The sequence below is a fragment of the Primulina tabacum genome, chromosome 13 (genome assembly GCF_025594145.1).
Source record: "Primulina tabacum isolate GXHZ01 chromosome 13, ASM2559414v2, whole genome shotgun sequence".
Classification (NCBI taxonomy): Eukaryota; Viridiplantae; Streptophyta; class Magnoliopsida; order Lamiales; family Gesneriaceae; genus Primulina; species Primulina tabacum.
In genome coordinates, this window is record NC_134562.1 from 34,965,096 (window position 1) to 34,986,671 (window position 21,576).

At 34.7% G+C, this 21,576-nt stretch overlaps 3 protein-coding genes across 6 annotated transcripts; 2 read left to right on the forward strand and 1 right to left on the reverse strand.

The window, feature by feature from the left end:
- Window positions 1-6,849: 6,849 nt before the first annotated feature.
- LOC142523031 (uncharacterized) lies at window positions 6,850-9,809 on the forward strand. 3 transcript variants are annotated; one of them, XM_075626671.1, is made up of 6 exons: window positions 6,850-7,040; window positions 7,366-7,540; window positions 7,895-8,420; window positions 8,713-9,160; window positions 9,233-9,314; window positions 9,398-9,809. In XM_075626671.1, exons 3-6 carry the CDS (start codon window positions 8,276-8,278, stop codon window positions 9,599-9,601), a joined length of 879 nt encoding a protein of 292 aa, XP_075482786.1. In that variant the 5' UTR covers window positions 6,850-7,040; window positions 7,366-7,540; window positions 7,895-8,275; the 3' UTR covers window positions 9,602-9,809. The 3 variants fall into 3 exon arrangements, with proteins under 3 accessions (XP_075482786.1, XP_075482788.1, XP_075482787.1); XM_075626673.1 differs by having other exon boundaries at window positions 6,851-7,186; XM_075626672.1 differs by having other exon boundaries at window positions 6,851-7,092.
- On the forward strand, window positions 7,011-8,274 carry LOC142522066 (uncharacterized). Its single transcript, XM_075625230.1, has 4 exons — window positions 7,011-7,040; window positions 7,138-7,167; window positions 7,366-7,540; window positions 7,895-8,274. Exons 1-4 carry the CDS (start codon window positions 7,011-7,013, stop codon window positions 8,272-8,274), a joined length of 615 nt encoding a protein of 204 aa, XP_075481345.1.
- An 867-nt stretch (window positions 9,810-10,676) lies between the features above and the next one.
- LOC142522243 (protein PLASTID TRANSCRIPTIONALLY ACTIVE 12, chloroplastic) lies at window positions 10,677-21,269 on the reverse strand. Of its 2 annotated transcripts, none has more exons than XM_075625471.1 (10): window positions 21,122-21,269; window positions 20,946-21,016; window positions 14,404-15,072; window positions 13,929-14,041; window positions 12,812-13,071; window positions 12,272-12,393; window positions 11,651-11,719; window positions 11,455-11,508; window positions 11,251-11,355; window positions 10,677-11,029 (listed from the first exon to the last, which is right to left on the reverse strand). In XM_075625471.1, exons 1-10 carry the CDS (start codon window positions 21,147-21,149, stop codon window positions 10,934-10,936), a joined length of 1,587 nt encoding a protein of 528 aa, XP_075481586.1. In that variant the 5' UTR covers window positions 21,150-21,269; the 3' UTR covers window positions 10,677-10,933. The 2 variants fall into 2 exon arrangements, with proteins under 2 accessions (XP_075481586.1, XP_075481585.1); XM_075625470.1 differs by having other exon boundaries at window positions 11,455-11,511.
- Window positions 21,270-21,576: the final 307 nt, after the last annotated feature.

Here is a 21,576-nt window from a genome sequence, read left to right on the forward strand (position 1 = left end):
CTCGACCTTGAGACTAGCATATGTGATGTAAACGTCATGCTTCATTGATAATGACATAGAGATGTTCATTCATAAAAATGTGTGATCATTTGAAGATGCACTTAACAACCCTCACTCCAACTTTTCAAATGGTTATCACTTGTCGAGTGAAAAGTATGTGATTATGGCTGCACAACAATGGTGCTTCGACCCGAGACAACGTGAATGCTCTATGTACTAGCATGCACTTTGATCTATTTACGACTCTATTAAAGGTCATCATGTGACGAGGTTGTGTGTAGTTTCAAAATACACATGAGTTAATACATCGTGGTTTAGGATTCACCACTCACCAACAAGTGATGATATCCTATGCGATCTTATGAATTAATAGTGCAATAAATCTACAGCCAGAGTAAGACATGCGCATTTTAGAATGAGGTTTCCTCAGTTGCACATATTATGTAACTATTATTACTCAAAGATAAATCACATCGTTAACGAATTCGTTTGCAACTCTCGATATACCAGTGATTGCAGATTTGATCGAGATATATGAGTTGAAGTGATAGTTTTGTACACTAACTATAACTTAAGGTTCTCGCAGACGCTATTCGTGATACTAAGAGGATCATGAGACGATACTACTAGATGCTCTTACCATGATCCGAATGATTTAATCAGACTTGCATTCTAACTTCTTGATCAAAAGATTGATTATAAAAATGAGGCTAATTTGGGTTATAAGGAATCACATGAAGTTGTGAACCCACGGCTAGTTATATCCCTAAAACATTTAAGGTCACTCAAGTATTAGGTTTTGCGTTCCTGTTGAGATAGTCAAATTCAAATAGTTGAATTTGATGACTGTATTTTGATAGAGATCAAACAGATTTCTTATAAAGTAGTTTATAAGTTGATTACATATAATGAAAATTGTGGAATTTAGCTTAACTGTTAGTTAAGTCAGGAAAGTAAAACTCTTTGTTTTAGTGAAAGAGTTCAGAAAACTAGCAGTTGCAAAAAAAATGGATTAGTGAAATATTTTATCCTTCAAAATTTTCGTTTTATTTATGTGAACGAGATATGTATCCTCGACACATCGACGTTGTCTGATTATCGATCGGGGTTATAGTAATTATATATTTAATAAATTTAGAATATACTAATTCAATAAAAAATTAGTAATAGTGAGTACTAAGTGTAAAATTCTCATGAAGCATTCTAGAAAAGTCTATAATAGATTAATTAATCAATAATTAATTTAGTAACTAAATAAAAGTTATTTAATTTAAATAATATATATATGTGTGTATAAGTATATTTTATTATCAAAAGTTGATAATAATTTATAGAATTTTTAAGAGTGGAAAATATATACATGAGAGTTTTTGAATAATGAAAAACAATATCTTGATGAAAGGAGAGTCTTGATTAGATAAGGAAATTACATTTAATATATGTGTAATCAATAATTGAATTACATACATAACTGTTACATAAAATTTTTTGCCCACCAAAATTTTTATCTCTCTCCCTCACACAAGGAAATTGGCCACCTCTCTTGGCAGCACATGACCGCTCCTCCACAGCATTGTCACACTGTCTCTCCGATGAAGCCACCGGATTTTTGAAATTTCAGTGATCAACACTCGACGCAAATTGCGTTTAGATTTCTTGTGTGATCTATACGAAGAATTCAGTTTCTGATCGTGGACCTGATTCAGAAGATTGAAGAAGATGGCTATTTATAGTAAATCGTTCGTATAAATTTACAAGAAAGACCAGCTCTACTTTTCCCGGACTGGTTTGATGTCCAGCGTTCTTAAATGCAAAAGTAAATCAAATCCGAGTCCCATGAATGGTTTAAATAATACGACGCCAAATGAAGTTTTGATTGTCAAAACACAGAATTTTAAACTTTCGCTACTATTTTAGTGCAAAAAACAGTATTCCAACATACACTAGATTTGTGTTGGCGGCTATTGGGAGCTTCAAATTTATGTAGAATATTTGATTGTCTTGAATGAAGATGATTCTATATATCTTGTTTGCTTTAACGCGTAATTATTCCGTAAGCGATTGATTATGTGAAACAGATCGTGAGATATAGATCTAAAATTTTTATTTGGAGAACTCGAAACAATCAATCCACCCGTCCAGACCCACCTCCATCTCATCTGGTATTGACTACGATGCGGTTTGGACAGTTTTTTCACTAAAATCAAACCGAATTATCATGTATGGTTTGGTTTCAAAGATTTTTCTAAGTTGTGTTTTTATTTAATTAAAACTTGATGCACGATTTTCGGGCGGTTATTCATTATTTTTTAAAAAAGAAGAAGTAAGAATTCAATTTTCGAACATAAAATTATGTAATTTAGGTGAATGATAAATATGGCACATATTAATTTTACTTAAATAATAACAACATATATAGAAAATCATGTTATTATATATATATCATTGAGATAATTTGATTCTAGGCAAAAACTTGTATGAGACGTCTCACGGGTCGTATTTTGTGAGACAGATCTCTTATTTGGGTCATCCATGAAAAAATATTACTTTTTATTGTGAATATCAGTAGGATTGACCCGTCTCACTGATAAAGATTCGTGAGACCGTCTCACAAGGAACCTGCTCTTCATTCGTCTAGTAAGAAATGACTTCTAACAAAAGATTATAAATAAAATGAAAATGAATTGATTTATTTTTACATTAGTAACTTAGATCTAGATTAAACCACGACTATGTCGTTTACGCTATTAATAAAATTATAAACTTATCAAATTATACAGTGCGTCTAGACTGTTTCCTCCTACAAATTGCGGTCACGCTATTTTACGTGATCATGCGATGTGGTTTGAATTTTTTTTTGAAACCACAGTTTCTTTAAAAAAAAAATAATAAAATTAGATACAACGGTTCAATTCGATCCCCTAATGCCATCCCCAATATGGAAAAATGACCATTTTTGCTTAATACCCTTGATCATACGGTGATTTGTAAAATGCAACGCCAGCCCCCTAAAAGAATTTTGAATAGTGATCCCGGCAATCTCTTCTTTTATGAAGAATATATAATACATAAATTTTTTAACTTTTCCCAAAACTTTCAAAAGATTTATAAAAGAGTGTCAAATTTGAAGGACCCACCACCCATGGAGAAAATAAGAGAGAGACCAATTATATATACCATGCCATCTCGGTCAAAGCCTGTGATGAAATTATTCATCCAATAAAGAAAAGAAAAATAAAAACATTTTTTTGCCAAATTAACTAAAATAATAATAAGTAAATGATTTTTGGCTTGGCGTAAGAGACACTTGTATAGAATAACTAAATTTTAGTGTCGTGTCTGTTTTATAATTATATATATTAATAAAGTATTAAAACTTCAATGCAAATCACATGTAGTTAGGTAGATATAATATTTTTTGTTTTTCATCAATCATATGTTCTATTTATATTTGAGCTTTTTTTTAAAAAAAATTGAATTGTAGTTTTTCACTGTTTTTTATAATTATATTTCAATCGTGGATAAATATAGAAATCAAATAAATTATAAAAAAAATATTGTATAAATACGTACAAAGCATATATTGGTACATTAATGATAATAATAACTCCACCCAAATTCGTTATTTTTCAGTATCATCGCCATTACTTAATTAAAAAAATAATTTACAAGTTCAAACACGTGGTCCATCTTTGGACAAAGGAAACCTATGTGCCAACCTTGTTCACATTTCTATTTCTTGAACATTTACACATGGTAGAATCGAGGAATATTTGTATTAAAATTTACGAGTCAAAATCATGTAATTCAACAAGTAATTCATCATATTACGATTTATATGTCTGACGAGCAGTCATGTATAAACCACAGTCAAAAACTTGTGTGAGATGATCTCACGGATCATATTTTATGAGACGGATCTTTTATTCGGGTCATCCATGAAAAAGTATTACTTTTTATGCTAAGAGTATTACTTTTTACTATGAATATCGGTAGTGTTGATCCGTCTCACTGATAAAGATTCGTGAGACCGTCTCACAGAAAACTTACTCTAAACGACATAAACATTTTACTGTATTCTCGTATAAGTGAGTCAGTCGTTTATATGAATACCCTCACGAGACATAAATTTATTTAGTCTAAAAAAATCTTCGTTATCTCAAAAAGTTATAATTTGTGATAATAGTCTAATTCAAATTGTTAAACCGTACAACATCTCAATCGTCATGTTATGATTGATCTATTCAGCATAAACAATTATTGCACTTGTCGATTTCAAACCACAAAAAATCACGACCTTGAATTGGATCACACTTATTTTATTCATTCTCAACAAATTCAAAATCTTAGTTAGAATAAGTCAAATATTTTACTATTCAAACCATGAAAGTGTTAGGTGATTCTCTTGTTGAATTTTTAAGAATACTTTTTATGACAATGGGAAGCAAACAAGAGAAAACAATACATCTCATATTTCAAAGTTGAGCCTTAGTTTTGGAACTTTTATTTTATTTTTATATCGACAATTTCGTTGTGTCGTGTCAACATTTTCTGTTCTCGTGTCATTCCACATTTGAAATAGGATTAAAAAAAAAAAACAAAAATAAATAAATTCGCATAATTAAAATTCAACTTTAATACAAAAATTATAGGACAAAACGGAAAATAAGACAGTTTATTGTTCACCGACGAATTTGATAATTCCCCCAAATAACGTGTATATTTTGTTAATAAAAATGGTTTGATTGTCTACAAACATTTGGGAGTTATTTATATTTATACAATAAAAATATTTAATTTATATTTTTTATCAAATTAATTTCTTTAGAATAATATAATTCGACTGTGGGGGGCTATTGGGTTTGTTGCAAAGCAAGACAAATTCCCTGGGCAATTCTTGTATGGGGTTACGTGATCACATGGGCCATAAGCACAGTTGTAAATATCAATCATCACCATTGCATTAAAAGACTCAAACGAGGCTAAATAATTCCCAATTTCCAAATTATCTATACAAAAAAAAAAATCGCTTTATATGGATCGAAATTAGGGAAAGCCAAACTTTATATATATAATTTTGATATGATATTCATCAATCGTATGTATTTATGTTCTCACTGCTGAGACGAAAGTCACCTATTGAACGTGATAAAACATATTAAAATTATATGTTAACTACACCTAGTTCAAAACCAAAGGACGTTCAAACTACGAATTATTTAAAAAAATATAGCATATAATCTTTAGAGATTGGATAAATATGCTTGATGTTTTAAAATTCATAGATTTAAAAACTCATTCATTCTATACCAAAATTTTTAATGTTTTTTTAATTATTCGAGATGTTGTAAATGTTGTTTTCCCTTATAATTTCAAAAAAAAAAAAAAAAAAATGGTCTGATCAATGAGGACTACGCTCCACCGAGTATAACACACTTACATCCGGTGGAACGACGACCTTTGGGTTAGTCGACCGCACATGATTTCATGTGAGACCACCGATGATCCAAGAGCTGCTAAAACAAAAGGTTATTTTTTAGAGCTTTGTGTTATCTTAAGACCATTAGCTAAATATGAAATATACCCACGATTATTTATAATTTGAAATGTTAAAAAAAAAAATTAACCACAAGTTATACACATATAGGATTAGAAATGGATTAAAATAAATAAATAAAGCATTCAAAACAAAATGACAAAAACTTGTGTGAGACGGTCTCACGGGTCGTATTTTGTGAGACGTATCTTTTATTTGGGTCATCCATTAAAAATTATTACTTTTTATGTTAAGAGTATTATTTTTTATTGTGAATATCGATAGATTTGATCTATCCTCACAGGTAAATATTTTTGATACCGTCCTAGAAAAGATTTTTTCAAACAAAATTTAGAAGGCGTTATTTTCGATTATATATTTTTAGAAAGGGATTTACGAAGAGTATTGAAGGACAGTTGCGTTATGGAATTCTGTAGCCTTTTTACTGTACAAAATATGGAGGGCATTGGTACAAGTGTACACATTATCTGTACTTTGACTAGTTTTTTGGACTACATATAAACATTGTGTTATTAGTCAAACATATTTTAATTTGTGAGACGAATTAATTTTATTTATATTTTTAATAAAAAATTTTTTTATTAATAATCAAAAATTTTCCTATGAGATTGTTTGATAAAAAAATTTTGTGATTATATTTTACACCTATATTCTATAAATATTTTCATATAATCTCTATCTTTTGTAAAATTCCTCTTAAATATTAAATATTACATTGTTTATATAATCATAGTCAACTCTAGAGTAGCTGGATTATAGCTTTATTAAAATAATGAACTTTTTTTATGATTTGTAATTCATACATCAATATCTTAAATTTGAAATTTGATTTCGAATTGGAGATGTAATTATAACAAGTTTTTCTCTCAATTCAATCATAATAATAAATATTTTCTTTTTGAGCTATTTTGTGTATAAATACAAAATATAATTTGTTTAAAAAATGTCAGAATATTATTTCTCATTATAATTTTTCCTGACATTATTTACGTTAATCCGCGTTACAGATTAGTTTTATTACAAAGTTGATCCGTGAAAGAGAATCATAATAATTTTGACAATATTTTAAGTAAACAAAATGCTGATTGTTCCGCTAAGTGCTCATGTTTCATTTATTATAATTTATTTATTTATTTTATTTAAAAAAAAAAAAAAACACTACACCAACTTTAAAATAAAATATACCATTAATAATTCAAAGCCCATGTAAAATTATCAGAAAACCCAAATAAAATAAATAGAAAACTATAAAAATCGGTGTAAGATCGGCGATCGCCATCGTTGATTTAGCAACCAACTTTTCGTTGATAAGTGTTATTTCTCTCCCTCACAGTGGAGCTCTGTCATCATAGAGCTTTGGCTTCTTCTCTCTCTGGATTCGATGTGTTGTGGTGTGTGTTTGTGTGTGTGTGTGTGAGAGTGAGAGAGATTGCGAAATACAGACAAGGATCCTATGGAGTACGAAAGGATACACAAAGCTCAGGCATATATATATATATTTTTCTTTTTGTGAAACAGCTGAATTGACCATAGTGGTAGCTTGTTATTTTGCTTGCAGTTTGTCTTTTGCTGTTGCGCAGGATTTTTGTTTTATTCAAGATGGTGTTCGCGTAAAGTGATTTTTTTTCCGTAAGCATTGGGGTTTTCATGTTTTATTTTTTGAAGAAATGATATTGAAATATTGCTGAGATGGGATTTATGTAGTATGCCAACTTTTGGGAGATTTTTCTTGGTGGGATGTGACAAATTTTTTCAGTATCGCAAAAAAAAAAAAAGCGCTGAATGTTTCGATATTTTGCTTAATGCAGACTGGTATGATTTCTCCGAGTAAGTTGAGGATGAAGCTTATAGGGTCGCACAATCAGAAGAAAACGGACGGATCAAACTGTAATTCTTCAAGAACATCTCCTTCTAAGCTCGAGGATACAGAATTTGTCAAGAACGGTCTGTTGGCGCCGGATGATGATGATTTTGGGGAAGAAGGTTTGGATTTTTTCTTCTAATTTTTTTTGTTTTTGTTTTTGTTTTTGTTTTTGTTTTTGGTTTTGGTTTTGGTTTTTTGCTTCAATTCAAATTCTTAGGAGACCAAGCCTAGCTTAGACTGCAGCCTTCTTTTTTCAGATGTTGGTATTGGATCCGAAGTAATCTGCTTTTGGGTTCTGTAATAATTACACATTTATGTGGTGAATCTGTAATAATTAGTGGTGGGCTTTAATCCCTAGCAATAATGAGCACTTATTGTTCCCATAAGCAACTGCAAATCTTTGAATCGATTTGCAAACTCTAATTTTAAATTCTTGGTGTGCTGATTTTTGGCCCGTGTCCATCTTTTTCCAGTTTCCACTATAGGAATTCCGCCAAGTAAATTTGATAATTCGAAGCAAGAAGATGGAAATTTGTCGAATTTGAAGGATCCTGGGCTAAGGGATGCTGGTCATACTAGAATTCAGCTAGTTTCTATGGTTGATGCCAGTAATTCGAATTCAGTGCATCCGGTTCGAAATTATGAAGAAGAAAGTCTTGATTACGATAGTACATCAAGCTTCGAATTCCATAAAGGGGAGAGATCTCTGCACCAATCGATTACAAGATCCTTGTCAAGACCAATGTCGTCCAAGTGGAATGATGCGGAGAAGTGGATTATGAATAGGCAAAATGTGCATGTATCAAAAAAGACCAATCAACAAATTCTAGTGCAACCGGCCCATAGGGCCTAATATGGTCAGAGTTGCGCCAGAGTCTGCTGCTGGTTTTGATAATAAACCATCTGTGAAACGGGTTGATTTCCATGAGAGTGAGGATTTGATCGAAGTGGATGATATGGAGTTGCCCTGTACGAAGAGCGTGACAGAGGAAAAGACAGGTGATGTGTGCATTTGCAATTCATCTATGAGTTCTTTACTTGGCATGGTAAGGGGAAAATGAACTTCAAATCGTTGCCGTTAAGTTACTCTTTGGATTTGACAGATTGATCGAAGCTCGGGTATATAATGCGGGTTTTTGTTATACTGTTCTTGGATAAATAAGAAACCTTTTACTTTGTATCATTTGTATCTTGGAAGTGGATTGATAAAGTTGAAATGTGTTGGTACAATAAAAAATGGTATTCTGGACTTTTTGAAATGGCTCTCGTTAACTTCTTGGCAAATTTTCAGGCGTTTCAGGCATAAGATCGGTGTCAATGAGAGATACAGGAACTGAAATGACGCCTATTCCGAGTCAAGATCCATCAAGAAGTGCCACTCCTGTCAGTTCAACAACCCCAATTCGTAGCCCAACTTCTTCTATACCATCTAGTCCTCGAAGACAAGAGCCTATACCAACACAAACCGAAAATCCCACAAATAGTGCAACACAAAATTCTGATGAATATGGGGAAAACGACTTGTCCGAACAAGAAATGAAACTCAAAGCAAGAAGGGAAATTGTAGCCCTTGGTGTCCAGCTTGGTAAGATGAATATTGCTGCTTGGGCAAGAGACGGTGAGAATGAAAAGAATATATCCGGGAATGAAACTAGTGGTAGTAGCGAGGTTGAACAGATTGAGTATGCGAAACGAGCTGCTGCATGGGAAGAAGCTGAGAAATCTAAGCATGCTGCAAGGTTTGATTTAAATTTTTTTGGATTTAGACTGTCATAAAATCACGATTTTGATCGAATGAATCAAACTGTCAGGTTTAAACAAGAGGAAATAAGAATCCAAGCGTGGGAGAGCCAGCAGAAAGCAAAGCTTGACGCAGAAATGAGGAAGATTGAGGTAGAAATATCAGCACTTTTAAAAACGAACTTCAAAAGAAGCATGGGTTGTAGATATGACTGATAGTGAAATTTGACTTTCAGGCCCAAATTGAGCAAATGAAAGCAGAAGCTCAGGCAAAAATCGCAAAGAAGATAGCATTGGCGAGACAGAAGTCGGAGGAAAAAAGGGCTGTTGCCGAATGTAGAAAGAATCAGCTAGCAAAAAAAACTACTGCACAGGCCGAGTACATTCGCCAGACTGGTCGAATCCCCTCAAATCTTTCTATATGCTGTGGATGGTTGTGATGGAACCAGGAAATAGATCTAGGCAATGCACAACGAAATTGTTCGTGAGATCAATCAAAATTTTTAGCATGATGTGCATAAGTGAGCACCGTTGGCACATAAGCCATATCAACGGAGGATCGTTATCCTGTATTAGGAACTTATTTTGTATCCATTGACCATCTAAAAGTTAACGTGTTTGGATATAATTGTAGTAACTGTTAATTCATTTCTGCCTCCATTTAAACCTTGCATGCAAGAATCTATAAATAGGTTCTACCTGAAAAGTCTAAATTTGTAAAAATTTTGAAGTTGACCCTAAAGTCATTTTTCCTTTAATATATATTTAAAATTTATCAAACAAAATGTGGTTTATTGGACAAGTGGTTTGTAAGTTATCACGTGAGTTTGAGAGTTTAATAAATTCGTACCATGAGAGAAGATTGTCAATAAAAACCATAAAAGATTAAAAAGATCATGCTCTTGTGATGATTGACCATATTTTATAATTTCTTGAAATATCTTTTCACTTCACAACCATGAATTTTCTCAAAAAAAAAATTTTTAAATTTAAAATACTTTTATTTTCTCTTTTGAAATTAACTTCTAGACAAGCCTTACACATTTCAGAAAAATAATATTCATCGATTAATTAATCTCGATGTGATAACTATGTGTTGGATAATATAGACCTCTTAAATAGCACGCACTAATGAAAAAAATATATATAGGTTAGGGCTATTTTACTATATTAATGTCTCCAATAATAAGTTAATTACATTGTTTGTCTAAAATTCATTTCAGACAATAAACAACTCCATAAATTTGTATTTCTTACCAACAATTTAAGGAATTGGGAAACGATGACTTCTATATTTTGTAAGTTTAATTTAAATAATCGGGTACAAAAAATTGGTCCATCCGATAAAACGAATAGCTCAACTTTTAATTTGAACACATGTGATCCACTTTTTTCAGTGAATCTGCATAACCACATACACTTTGGACCTTTAAATCTAGTATGTCATTGCAATAAGAACTCAACCTACTCGGTCACATTTTCACATTCTTCGATCAAATAACTAAAGAAAATCGATTCAAATAATTAGTTTAACTTGATAAAAGAAGGTTATTCATGAATTTTTGAAACAAAAACTTCTGAGTTGAACGACACATTCTGTCCATCTAACCTCGCCAAGAAAAACCTCCTATCGAAGGAACGAAAATCGACCACTTTTGCCAGTAACTTGGGTCCATATTTGCTTCATTTGTACACCAGAAAGGGTAATATAGGCCATAGTGAACCAAACCTTCCAAGCCATGGATCGATGGAAGAATTCCAGATGGGCATAATTATTCTTCTTCAAAGTCTAAAAGAAAGTCTGTTAAGTTTTCTGAATCGTCTATAGCTTCATCCAAAGACATGCTACTGTCCTTTTTAGGTTTACCCTGCAATGAAGAAGGAAGTACATAACACTAACACTAAGAAAATATCAAGATAACCAAAGGCTAATTGGTCATCACAAAGTTCAAAACTCGCATTTTCAGAAAATTACATGTCAACCTGTAAATTTATTTAGTGGGGATGATAGATCATATTCGCCTTCCCGCTGGGTCTGTCTTTGTCATATACCAATTTTTTTTTATCGTTTGGATAGAAGTTGAATTACCTTCGACTTCCGCGGCTCTAGATTACTTTTTAAAATGCTCCAATTGCTTGTAATTTTCTCATCCCCGGCATCCTCTCCTTCATCCTCACCTTCTTCTCCTTCATCCTGTCAATGTAATTCGTGAAAATATATAACAAACTTTTCATGGTTTCAAGGAACAAATCAAAACAGCAACCAAAATAACTAAAATATTTCATAGCTCACATCATTTTCGCCTATATCAACAGCTCGTGCCATTGCTTCATCCATATCTGCCATCTGCTATAGAACATAGAGCAAATAAAGAATAGGTAACAAAATTAAAATAATTCAAATCTTCACATATCCAGGACTTGTAGTTCAAACAAAACTACACTTTTCAAATTCACCAAGGGTAGATAATATGACTACAGTATGTTACCTCAACTTCTTCCCTTTTCTCTCTAGCCAGGATTTTCTCCAACTCTTCTCTAGTTATTATTTTCCCATGCTGAAAGAAGTTTTGCACAGGTGATTAAAAACCTTCTGAACTGTATCTGTCAAACAACGATTTCTTGCATGGAATAACCGTGAAAGTTTTGTTATTTAAGTAGCGTGCATAAAGTGTTCATCATATCCAATGTTATTTAAAAATACCTTGCCACTCTGTTTAACCTCAGTCACCAAAGTATTATTCAAGTCAAGCAAGCAGAATACCAAGAAATCAACCTCTTAGATTAATTTTTTTTAACACTAATACCAAGCATGGCTTAAAAACTAAAAAACCTTGAAATTTGGTCAGCATGTTGTTTAGGTCAGTCTGAGTAAGTAGGAAACATGATTGCTTAGCTGCTATAAATAATGGGGAAGGTGCAGCACAATCAAGAAATGAAACTAGAAAGGCCATATGGCGAAATGGAACAAATTACTGGAGATAAAAACATCGCCAAGTAGTTCATTTAAATCTAAATCTAAACAAGGACAAATACGAAAGCTGGAGATTGAAATCATGTGCTGCTAAAAATTAATGGCAAGAGATATATAAGAAATCAATTGTCAAAACCTCTTTCAGATAATCGAGCATGTCTGGAGTTGGTTCGTGAAAATCTGGACCTCTAAAATCAATCACCTCATCTGGATCCTGAATATAGTTTATAGTTGGGTAAACAGGATCTCCACCCCATACTGACAAAATAACAAAGGAAAGTCAGACAGAAGGAATACAAAGCTAGAAATCAAAAAACATATAATGGCATCAAATTTGAAAAAATTAAGATCAGGATATACGTTTGATGCAATTTTATTGTTAGAAAAGATTCCATACCATATTTATTTGTTCATATCTACAACGATGTAATGATTGCAACTCAAACTAAGTTCAACATAGTTTTAGCCCTGTTGCCATTGTTTGGTGGGTATAGTCATATAGGCCTTTTTACAATTGAACCATGCAATGTAGTGCAGCACCCACTGTACCCATATTTCTAATACATTAAAATTCAACAAATCACAATTAGGTGTGCATGTGAGGGGATATGTGTGTGACATTATAAAATAATGAATTAAAGCAGGGAAAGGAAAATGGATAATGAGGAGCTTATACTTTGCCTTATTTGGTCCTCTCTCATTCTCATTGCTAACGGATCCCGACGAATACGGATATCAGTGCCCATCATGATGCGAAATTCCCTGTCAGTTTGGTGCGAGAACATCTCAATAAGCTGCTCATTTTCATCTTCACCGGTTTCTTCAAAATGATTTTGAACTGCTTCCCGTGAAGTGTCTCTTTTCCAGCCTTTAACCCACTCTGAGTAGTATGCAATGGGGCCAACTCTTTCCAATTTTTCTTGTTCTTCCTGAAGCCTACAAAATCACTTCACGGTTCACAAATCTAAACATGATAGCCATAGCTACTTAGTTGGATGAATACACAGAAGAGCCGAGCCAAGGACAAATTTTTCCATATATGTAGAAGTTCCTTTTAATGTAACCTAAAATCAGAAAGAAAATTTTTCAAAATTCCTGGATCATTCCATGTGCCATTCAGTACAATATGTTCCTATTTTTAGAATTACATCCATCTTTTCCTTGAAAGAGTTGGAAAGTTGATACGGAGTCCATGCGAGGTCACAAGAAAAACAATAAGGTAGATTGTTACATCGCCATGTCAAAACAATATTTTGTCCAAGAACAAATACAAAATATATCTCTTTTAAGCACACTGTCAAAAACCAAAATTTGATTAATGTTTCAGTTATAATATGAAAAGACCAAAAAGCATGAATAGATTGGTAAAACATTTCACATAGTACACAGAGGCAGATGGGCAATTTTCTACGTGTAGAAATCCATTATAGTGAGAAGGAAGAAAAGGAAGACAAAATAAGAGTTTACATTCAGGACAGAGAAAACAATATTGGTTTCAAAAAGTTCAAAAGGGTGGTCGATTGAAATTTATGTCTGAATGATATGTAGTTTAAAACTGTGATATTTTATATACACGAAACAATCCTTGTCAGATTTATTCTCGTCCTTAATGGACATGAATAGTTCAATATGATCCTCTAAGATGAGAAAAACTCGTTAACTTGTCAAGACATCCATGTCAATGAATTGATTCCAAACAGCTTCACCTTTTCAAGCCTAAGAGTTACAAAAGCATGAGATAAAATAAACGGAGGAAACACGAGGGTTATATTGAATATCAAATATTCTAATACCTCTCTTCTTTATAAATGTGTCGTCTAGCTCTAAAAAGAGAACACTCAGTAAGTGTTGGCTCGTCTCCGTAAAGCTTTATTTGCCCAGTTTCTGCCATAGCTTTGAGAAATACCTGACATACAAATGATAGGAAAGTAAGTCGGTGCCTCAAGCTCAGGTGTACAATTTGCCAGACAGTAATACATGCTCAAAAAATAACATTAATCCTAGAGTAAACTTTACTTATTAAGCCATTGGAGCTCATTGTGATCTCACCATATAAAGTTAGGTTTACACTGACAGCTCAGCCTCCGGTATCAGAAAAAAGTGACTCGGTTAATTTTTAGTGAAATATTGTTAATGTAATATTCTTAGAGTCCTAGCAAGCTAAATGGTTTTCGATAAGTCACTTGTTTGTTACTTTGTTTGTCCTATGATTATATTTTTGCAATTATATTTATCTTTCCTTGATCCAAATAGAATGTAGGAACTCACCGTCTCAACGTCTGGGCATCTCCTCTGCCATCTAGACCACTGTTCTTTTTCGGGTTTTCTCCAGTTCCACCACAGTTCTTCATTTGAAAGTGGCTCCTCTATTGGTTTCTCAGTTTTTGGATCGATAAAGGGATGTGGATTCCCAATTTTCTTGTCCAGTTCATATCCGGTCAACTCTTCTTCCTCAGGTTCTGTCTGATAAACAACAAACTCAGACAAGAGATCTTTAGGTTCATCAGGTGAATCCTCCGAAGACTCAGTTTCGACAGGATCATTTGGAACCACGCTCAATTCTGAAGACTTGGTAGCAGCTGCTGAAGACTTGTACTTTGTCCGTCTACTTCCAGGTTTTTTTCCGAAGGAGGGTTTCCCAGTAGAGACACCTTTTGGTTCAGGAGCCCTGTCTGCCCTTACTTGGCTGGATGTGCCTTCTGGCCATAAATCTTCCCTGGGAATACTTGCACGAGCACCCGAAGCTGGCTCAAGTTGTCCAGATGTGGAGTCCATATAGCTGTGATAAGGGAAACGTTCGACTGATACTTGCATAAAAGAGTCTTCCTTATCGGTATTCTCACACTTTATAAAAGGAAGTAACAATGGTTTATTAAGTGGACTGCTGGTGCCAACTCTAAACTTCCAAGCTGATGCAGGAGAAGGAAATAATAGTATCTGGACAATCCAACTGATGATCATGAAGGATAAAAGCTCTCGAAGGAGCTAAAAAAATGTGGCAATAAATGAATCACCTCAACACAATTGTGCATATTAAAAAATTAGCATTCCATACTCATAAGAGTTCAGATCTTTTAATGTCCTTCGGCAAACACCGATATCGAAAAACATTGCAAGCATGCACATAAAATTCAAACAGGGTCATTAATAAATCCATTCATAAAAGAACCAGCTCATACAATCAGCAAAGTATCCTTCTTTAGAAAGGTAACACCCATGGAATCCGGTAGATCAAGAATATGGTTTCCCAAAGCAATTACCACTGTTCTAGAGAGAGAAATCTTGAATCTCAGAGACAATATAACTTCCTATTCAATCACTCGAGAAAATCGTCCAGAAAATAGAATTCAAATCAATATTTGCTAAGTAATCAAGCCACCTAAATTTGAATTCAAAGCCACCTAAATTGAATTCAAAGAACACCATTTTGGAATTCAACAACACAATTAACACATGGTTTGAGATTAGTCAAAAATGGTTGGTTTGATTATGTAAGCAATGAGGTTTTATTTTTTGTTTTTTTCCCTAAACTTCACCTATAAATACCCATCCATTCTTCATTTCAAAAACACACCAAAACACAAAATCCTCTAATCTACAATCATAAGTGTAGATGTGAGACAAAGGATTTAGTGTGAGATTTCTTAAGAAGTGTTTATCCTTGGAAGAAATATGATTAGTGGAGAGAAAGTGAGTGTTAAAATCAGAGTGTTCTGAGTGAAATACTTTGTATTCTCAATTCTCTTGTCTTCTTTGTTATTAATAAAGAAGTGATCTCCTTGAGAGGTTTAGAGTGGACGTAGCCCAATCTTGGAGTGAACCACTATAAATATTGGTGTTCATCTTATTCATTGTTGATATCACTTATGATGTTCCGCTGCGATGTTACCTCGTTTATTTCCCTGATATCCCAACAACCGGTATAAGAGCTAGATTCTCAAATACTATAGGAAGTCCTCGTATGCTCTGTGGTTGCAGTTTAGTCTGAACTTCCACATCAGAAAAGGTTTTCTAGACAGTATTAGGGAAGTGGTTCTTTTGTGTTCAGGCTTTGACGATTAATTCGTTGGTAGCAGTCACAAAAGATGGAGGTACGCACAAGCAAGATGATTAGTCTTAATGGCTCTAATTATCAACTTTGGAAAAGTAAGATGAAAGATCTTTTATTCGTCACCAAGATGCACCTACCGGTGTTCAACGAGTCTAAACCAGATGATAAATCAAATGCCAAATGGAACTTCGAGCACGAGCAAGTCTGTGGATACATCCGACAATTTGTCGATGACAACGTGTACAGTCATATTTGTAACGAGACACATGCTCGTACACTTTGGACGAAGTTGGAGACACTATATGCCTCCAAAAGTGGCAACAACAAATTATTCTATTTGAGCAAGCTTGTCCAGGTTCGATACAAAGAAGGAACTCTGGTCGCAGATCATCTGAACGAGATTCAAGGATTCGTGGAGCAGTTATCAAGTATGAGCATAAAACTTGATGACGAGGTCATATCTCTGATTGTGTTAGCTTCATTGCCAGAGTCTTGGGAGACTCTAAAAGTATCACTCACGAACATAGCACCAGGAGGAGTCGTGAGTATGGACTTCATCAAGAATGGCATCTTGAATGAAGAGATGAGGCGGAGATCTCAAGGTTCCTCTACCTCACAGTCAGATGTTTTGGCTGCTGAGTCAAGGGGTAGAAGCAAGATCAAGAAAAACACAAATCAGAAGCCAAGAAGAAGCAAGTCCTCGGGGAGATATGCCAACGTAAAGTGTTATCGCTGTGGAGAAAACGGACATATTAAAAAATACTGCCGAAAACCGAAAGACAAACATGAAACCTATGATGAGCAAACAAACGTCATTAATGAATTCAATGTTGTTCACGATCTAGAGCAGGAGTCCGTAAATTTGGCAACTCAAGTAACTAGTTGGGTGATCGATAGTGAAGCAACAGTTCACGTCACATCTCGAAGAGAATGCTTTACATCCTACACACAAGGGGACTTTGGTGTGGTGAGGATGGGGAATAACGACTTATCCAGAGTCGTGGGAAAAGGAGATGTGAGCTTGACTACCGTGGATGGCTCTACACTGATCCTGAAAGACGTCAGGCATGTGCCATAGATGCGCCTGAGTCTGATATCGGTCGAAAGACTCGATGAAGAAGGTTTCTGTACAACTTTCCGAAATGGGGTATGTAAGATTTCAAGAGGATCACTTGTGGTGGCAAAGGGATTAAAGATGTCAAAGCTATATGTAGTTCAGGAAAATCATTCTGAATGAGTGAACTACGCAGGGGAAGAAAACTCAACAGAGTTGTGACACCGACGTCTTGGTAACATAAGTGAAAAGAATCTCACACACCTTGTGAGCAAGCAAGTTCTGCCCGGTATAAAGCAGGTTCATATGAAACAATGCACAAACTGCTTAGCCGGAAAACAAAACAGAATATCATTCAAAAGTTCACCTCCTAGCAGAGCCGATAAAATTCTAGATCTGGTGCACTCAGATCTATGTGGTCCGATGCCATTGTCGCTCGGAGGAGCGAGGTACTGGGTAACTTTTATCGATGATCATTCTCGGAAAATTTGGGTGTGGACACTCAAAACCAAGGACCAAGTTGCGGAAACGTTCAACAATTTTCTAAACTTGGTTGAACAGCAAACATGCATTAAACTCAAATGTATTCGAACAGATAATGGAGGAGAATACATTGGAACCTTTGATGAGATATGCAAAAGGAACGGAATCAGACATCAAACAACACCACCAAAGACACCACAACTCAATGGATTAGCTGAGAGGATGAATAGAACTTTGGCAGAAAGAGTCAGAAGTATGCTCTCACATGCAAAGTTGACTAAGGAATTTTGGGGTGAGGCCGTGATTGCTGCTGCATATATATTGAATCGCTCACCTTGTGTTCCTCTCAATTATGATGTCCCGGAGCAGGTATGGCAAGGAAAATAAGTTTCCTATAATCATTTGCGGGTATTTGGGCTGTGTTGCTTATGTTCATATACCAAAGGATGAAAGACAGAAGTTGGATGTCAAAACAAGAAAGTGCATATTTATAGGCTATGGCGAGGATCAACTTGGTTACAAGTTTTATAATACAAATCTCAAAAAGCCTATAAGAAGTCGTGATGCCATATTTCAGGAGAATGAATTCTTGGAGACTGCGGAAAATGAGAATTCTGGATCTGAACATGATCTGGAGTGGTGGCCTTCAACGGTAAATCCACAACCGGTTGAAGATGAAGAATTGCAGAACGATCATGAGGATGATGATATCCGTGTTCACATTGAACCACCAGCAGAAAGTTCTCGTGGTACAATGACCACACGTTCTGGAAGAGAAGTGCGACCCTCAACCAGATATTCCACCAATGAATATATCATGCTAACTGATGGGGGAGAACCAGAGAGCTTCGAGGAAGCTATTACCGGTGAACACAAGGATAAGTGGATGGAGGCTATGCAAGAAGAAATGCAATCATTGCATGATAATGAGACGTTTGAGCGGGTGAAGTTGCCGAAAGGCAAGAAAACTTTGAAGAATAAGTGGGTGTTCAGATTGAAGCACGAAGAACACAGTAGTCAACCAAGATTCAAAGCTAGGATTGTCGTCAAAGGTTTCGGACAGAAACATGGGGTCGACTTTGACGAAATATTTTCACATGTGGTGAAAATGACATCCATCCGAATTGTGCTAGGGTTAGCAGCAGAGCTCGATCTGGAGGTGGAACAAATGGATGTCAAGACCGCATTTCTTCATGGGGATTTGGAGGAAGAAATCTACATGGAGCAACCAGAGGGATTTGCAGAGAAGGGGAAAGAGGATCTCATGTGCAGATTAAAGAAGAGTTTGTACGGTCTCAAGCAAGCACCAAGACAATGGTACAAGAAGTTTGAATCGGTGATAACTCAACAGGGATTCAAGAAAACCACTGCAGACCATTGTGTGTTTGTCAAAGATACCTCTGATGATGATTTGATGGTGCTTCTGCTCTATGTAGATGACATGTTGATTGTTGGCAAAGATGCTTTTGAAATCAAAGGCCTAAAAAAGCAACTAAGCAAGATTTTTTCTATGAAAGACTTGGGGCCAGCAAAAAAAATTATTGGCATGGAAATTCATCAAGACAGGTATGCCAAGAAGACCTGGTTGTCGCAGGAAAAGTATATTGAAAAGGTACTTCAGAGATTCAACATGGACCAGGCCAAAGCAGTTGGATGTCCTCTTGCCAACCACTTCAAGTTGAACTCAAAACAGAGTCCTATTACAGAGGATGAGGAAGAAGAAATGAAAGGTGTTCCATATGCTTCAGCTATTGGAAGTCTGATGTACGCCATGGTATGTACTCGGCCGGATTTAGCTCATTCAGTAGGTGTAGTGAGTAGATTCCTTTCAAAACCGAGAAAGGAACATTGGGCTGCAGTAAAATGGATATTCAGATATCTACGGGAAACCTCTAAACATAGATTGAGTTTTGGAGGATCTAGACTTGAGTTTGTAGGCTACACAGATGCAGATATGGCAGGAGATGTTGACTCCCGAAAATCTACATCAAGATACCTGATTGCATTTGCAGGGGGAGCTGTGTCATTGCAGTCAAAGTTGCAAAAGTGTATAGCATTATCAACCACTGAAACGGAGTTCATTGCAGCAACTGAGGCATGCAAGGAAATGTTATGGATGAAAGGGTTTTTGGAGGAATTAAGTTTTGTGCAAGATCAATACAAGTTGTTCTGTGACAGTCAGAGTGCAATTCATCTTGGAAAGAATCCTTCAATACATTCAAGATCAAAGCATATTGATGTTCATTATCATTGGATACGAGATGTATTGGAGAAGAAGTTGTTGAAGCTTGAGAAGATTCACACTGATGAAAATGGATCTGATATGATGACCAAGACATTGCCGAAATGGAAGTTGGAATACTGTAGAACTGTAGCAGGATTGATCGAATTCACAAAATGGGCTTGAGGGGGAGAATTGCTAAGTAATCAAGCCACCTAAATTTGAATTCAAAGCCACCTAAATTGAATTCAAAGAACACCATTTTGGAATTCAACAACACAATTAACACATGGTTTGAGATTAGTCAAAAATGGTTGGTTTGATTATGTAAGCAATGAGGTTTTATTTTTTGTTTTTTCCCTAAACTTCACCTATAAATACCCATCCATTCTTCATTTCAAAAACACATCAAAACACAAAATCCTCTCATCTACAATCATAAGTGTAGAAGTGAGACAAAGGATTTAGTGTGAGATTTCTTAAGGAGTGTTTATCTTTGGAAGGAATAGGATTAGTGGAGAGAAAGTGAGTATTAAAATCAGAGTGTTCTGAGTGAAATACTTTGTATTCTCAATTCTCTTGTCTTCTTTGTTATTAATAAAGAAGTGATCTCCTTGAGAGGTTTAGAGTGGACGTAGCCCAATCTTGGGGTGAACCACTATAAATATTGGTGTTCATCTTATTCATTGTTGATATCACATATGATGTTCCGCTGCGATGTTACCTCGTTTATTTTCCTGATATCCCAACAATATTGACACAATCACCAAGAGAATATAAGACGAATATTGAATTCGTTAAGGAAAAAAACTAACTTATGAAGAAAGAGGAGGGATATTCCTGAATTCCACATAAAATTTCTATGAAACATATCAAGAAGAGAGAACATGGTTCTGGAGTTCCAGAAAACTTTTCACCAGCTTGTATCAAGCACAAGCAGGCAGAACACAGTAAACTAACAAGAAATATTCAACAACAGCAAGAAAGTTAGGAAAACAGACCTTCAGATTATCGTTGAAGGACTTCTTGGTGACAGCCCCTTCCACCGAAACCATACTTCTCAATCCTCTATCTGACAGAAACAGAATGAACAAAAAATAAAAATAAAGAAAGAAAAGAAAATAAAGTCTACTCCTTTAGAATAAACACAAAGTGGGATAAAAAAGTGGACGGATACCTTGATAAAACCACGAAACAGAAGCCATGTCCTCGTACTAAAATGCCCGTGGACAAGTGTCCTGCGAAGTGAGCCGATCTTGGTGCCAAAGAAAAGAAGGAAAAGAGAGGATAAACATACAATAGGGTCGGGTCACAACTTAATTGGGTTATTATTCATCTCAAAAGGGTCGGGTCGTTAATTTTGTTATTATTGATTTCAAAACATGTCATTTTTATTTTGGAAAATTATTTTTTTTCAATTTTCGGGTTTAGTCCATTAACTTACCAAACTTTGATCTTAATACAATAAATTTTAATTTTATATTGTCTCAATCTAATTTTTTTTACGTGTTATGTCGGATATGTCAATATTTTTCAGTGTCAAATCAAAAATTTTGGTATGACACCAATATTTCCAACGTCATATCAACATTTTAACAAAATAAGATTAAAAAAATCAAAATTAATTCACCG

Bases quoted from the DNA above. Each gene is read 5' to 3' on its own strand.
- LOC142522066 (XM_075625230.1), top strand. From the start codon at position 7,011: ATGGAGTACGAAAGGATACACAAAGCTCAG. The intron at 7,041-7,137 runs GCATATATATAT...GCTGTTGCGCAG, and splicing joins AAAGGATACACAAAGCTCAG to GATTTTTGTTTTATTCAAGA. The intron at 7,168-7,365 runs GTAAAGTGATTT...TGCTTAATGCAG, and splicing joins TTATTCAAGATGGTGTTCGC to ACTGGTATGATTTCTCCGAG.
- LOC142523031 (XM_075626671.1), top strand. From the start codon at position 8,276: ATGGTCAGAGTTGCGCCAGAGTCTGCTGCTGGTTTTGATAATAAACCA. The intron at 8,421-8,712 runs GTGATGTGTGCA...GCAAATTTTCAG, and splicing joins CGTGACAGAGGAAAAGACAG to GCGTTTCAGGCATAAGATCG. The intron at 9,161-9,232 runs GTTTGATTTAAA...TCAAACTGTCAG, and splicing joins AAATCTAAGCATGCTGCAAG to GTTTAAACAAGAGGAAATAA.
- LOC142522243 (XM_075625470.1), bottom strand. From the start codon at position 21,149: ATGGCTTCTGTTTCGTGGTTTTATCAAG. The intron at 11,512-11,650 runs GTAACATACTGT...TATGTTCTATAG, and splicing joins AGAAAAGGGAAGAAGTTGAG to CAGATGGCAGATATGGATGA. The intron at 11,356-11,454 runs GTGAGCTATGAA...TTACATTGACAG, and splicing joins TTGATATAGGCGAAAATGAT to GATGAAGGAGAAGAAGGTGA.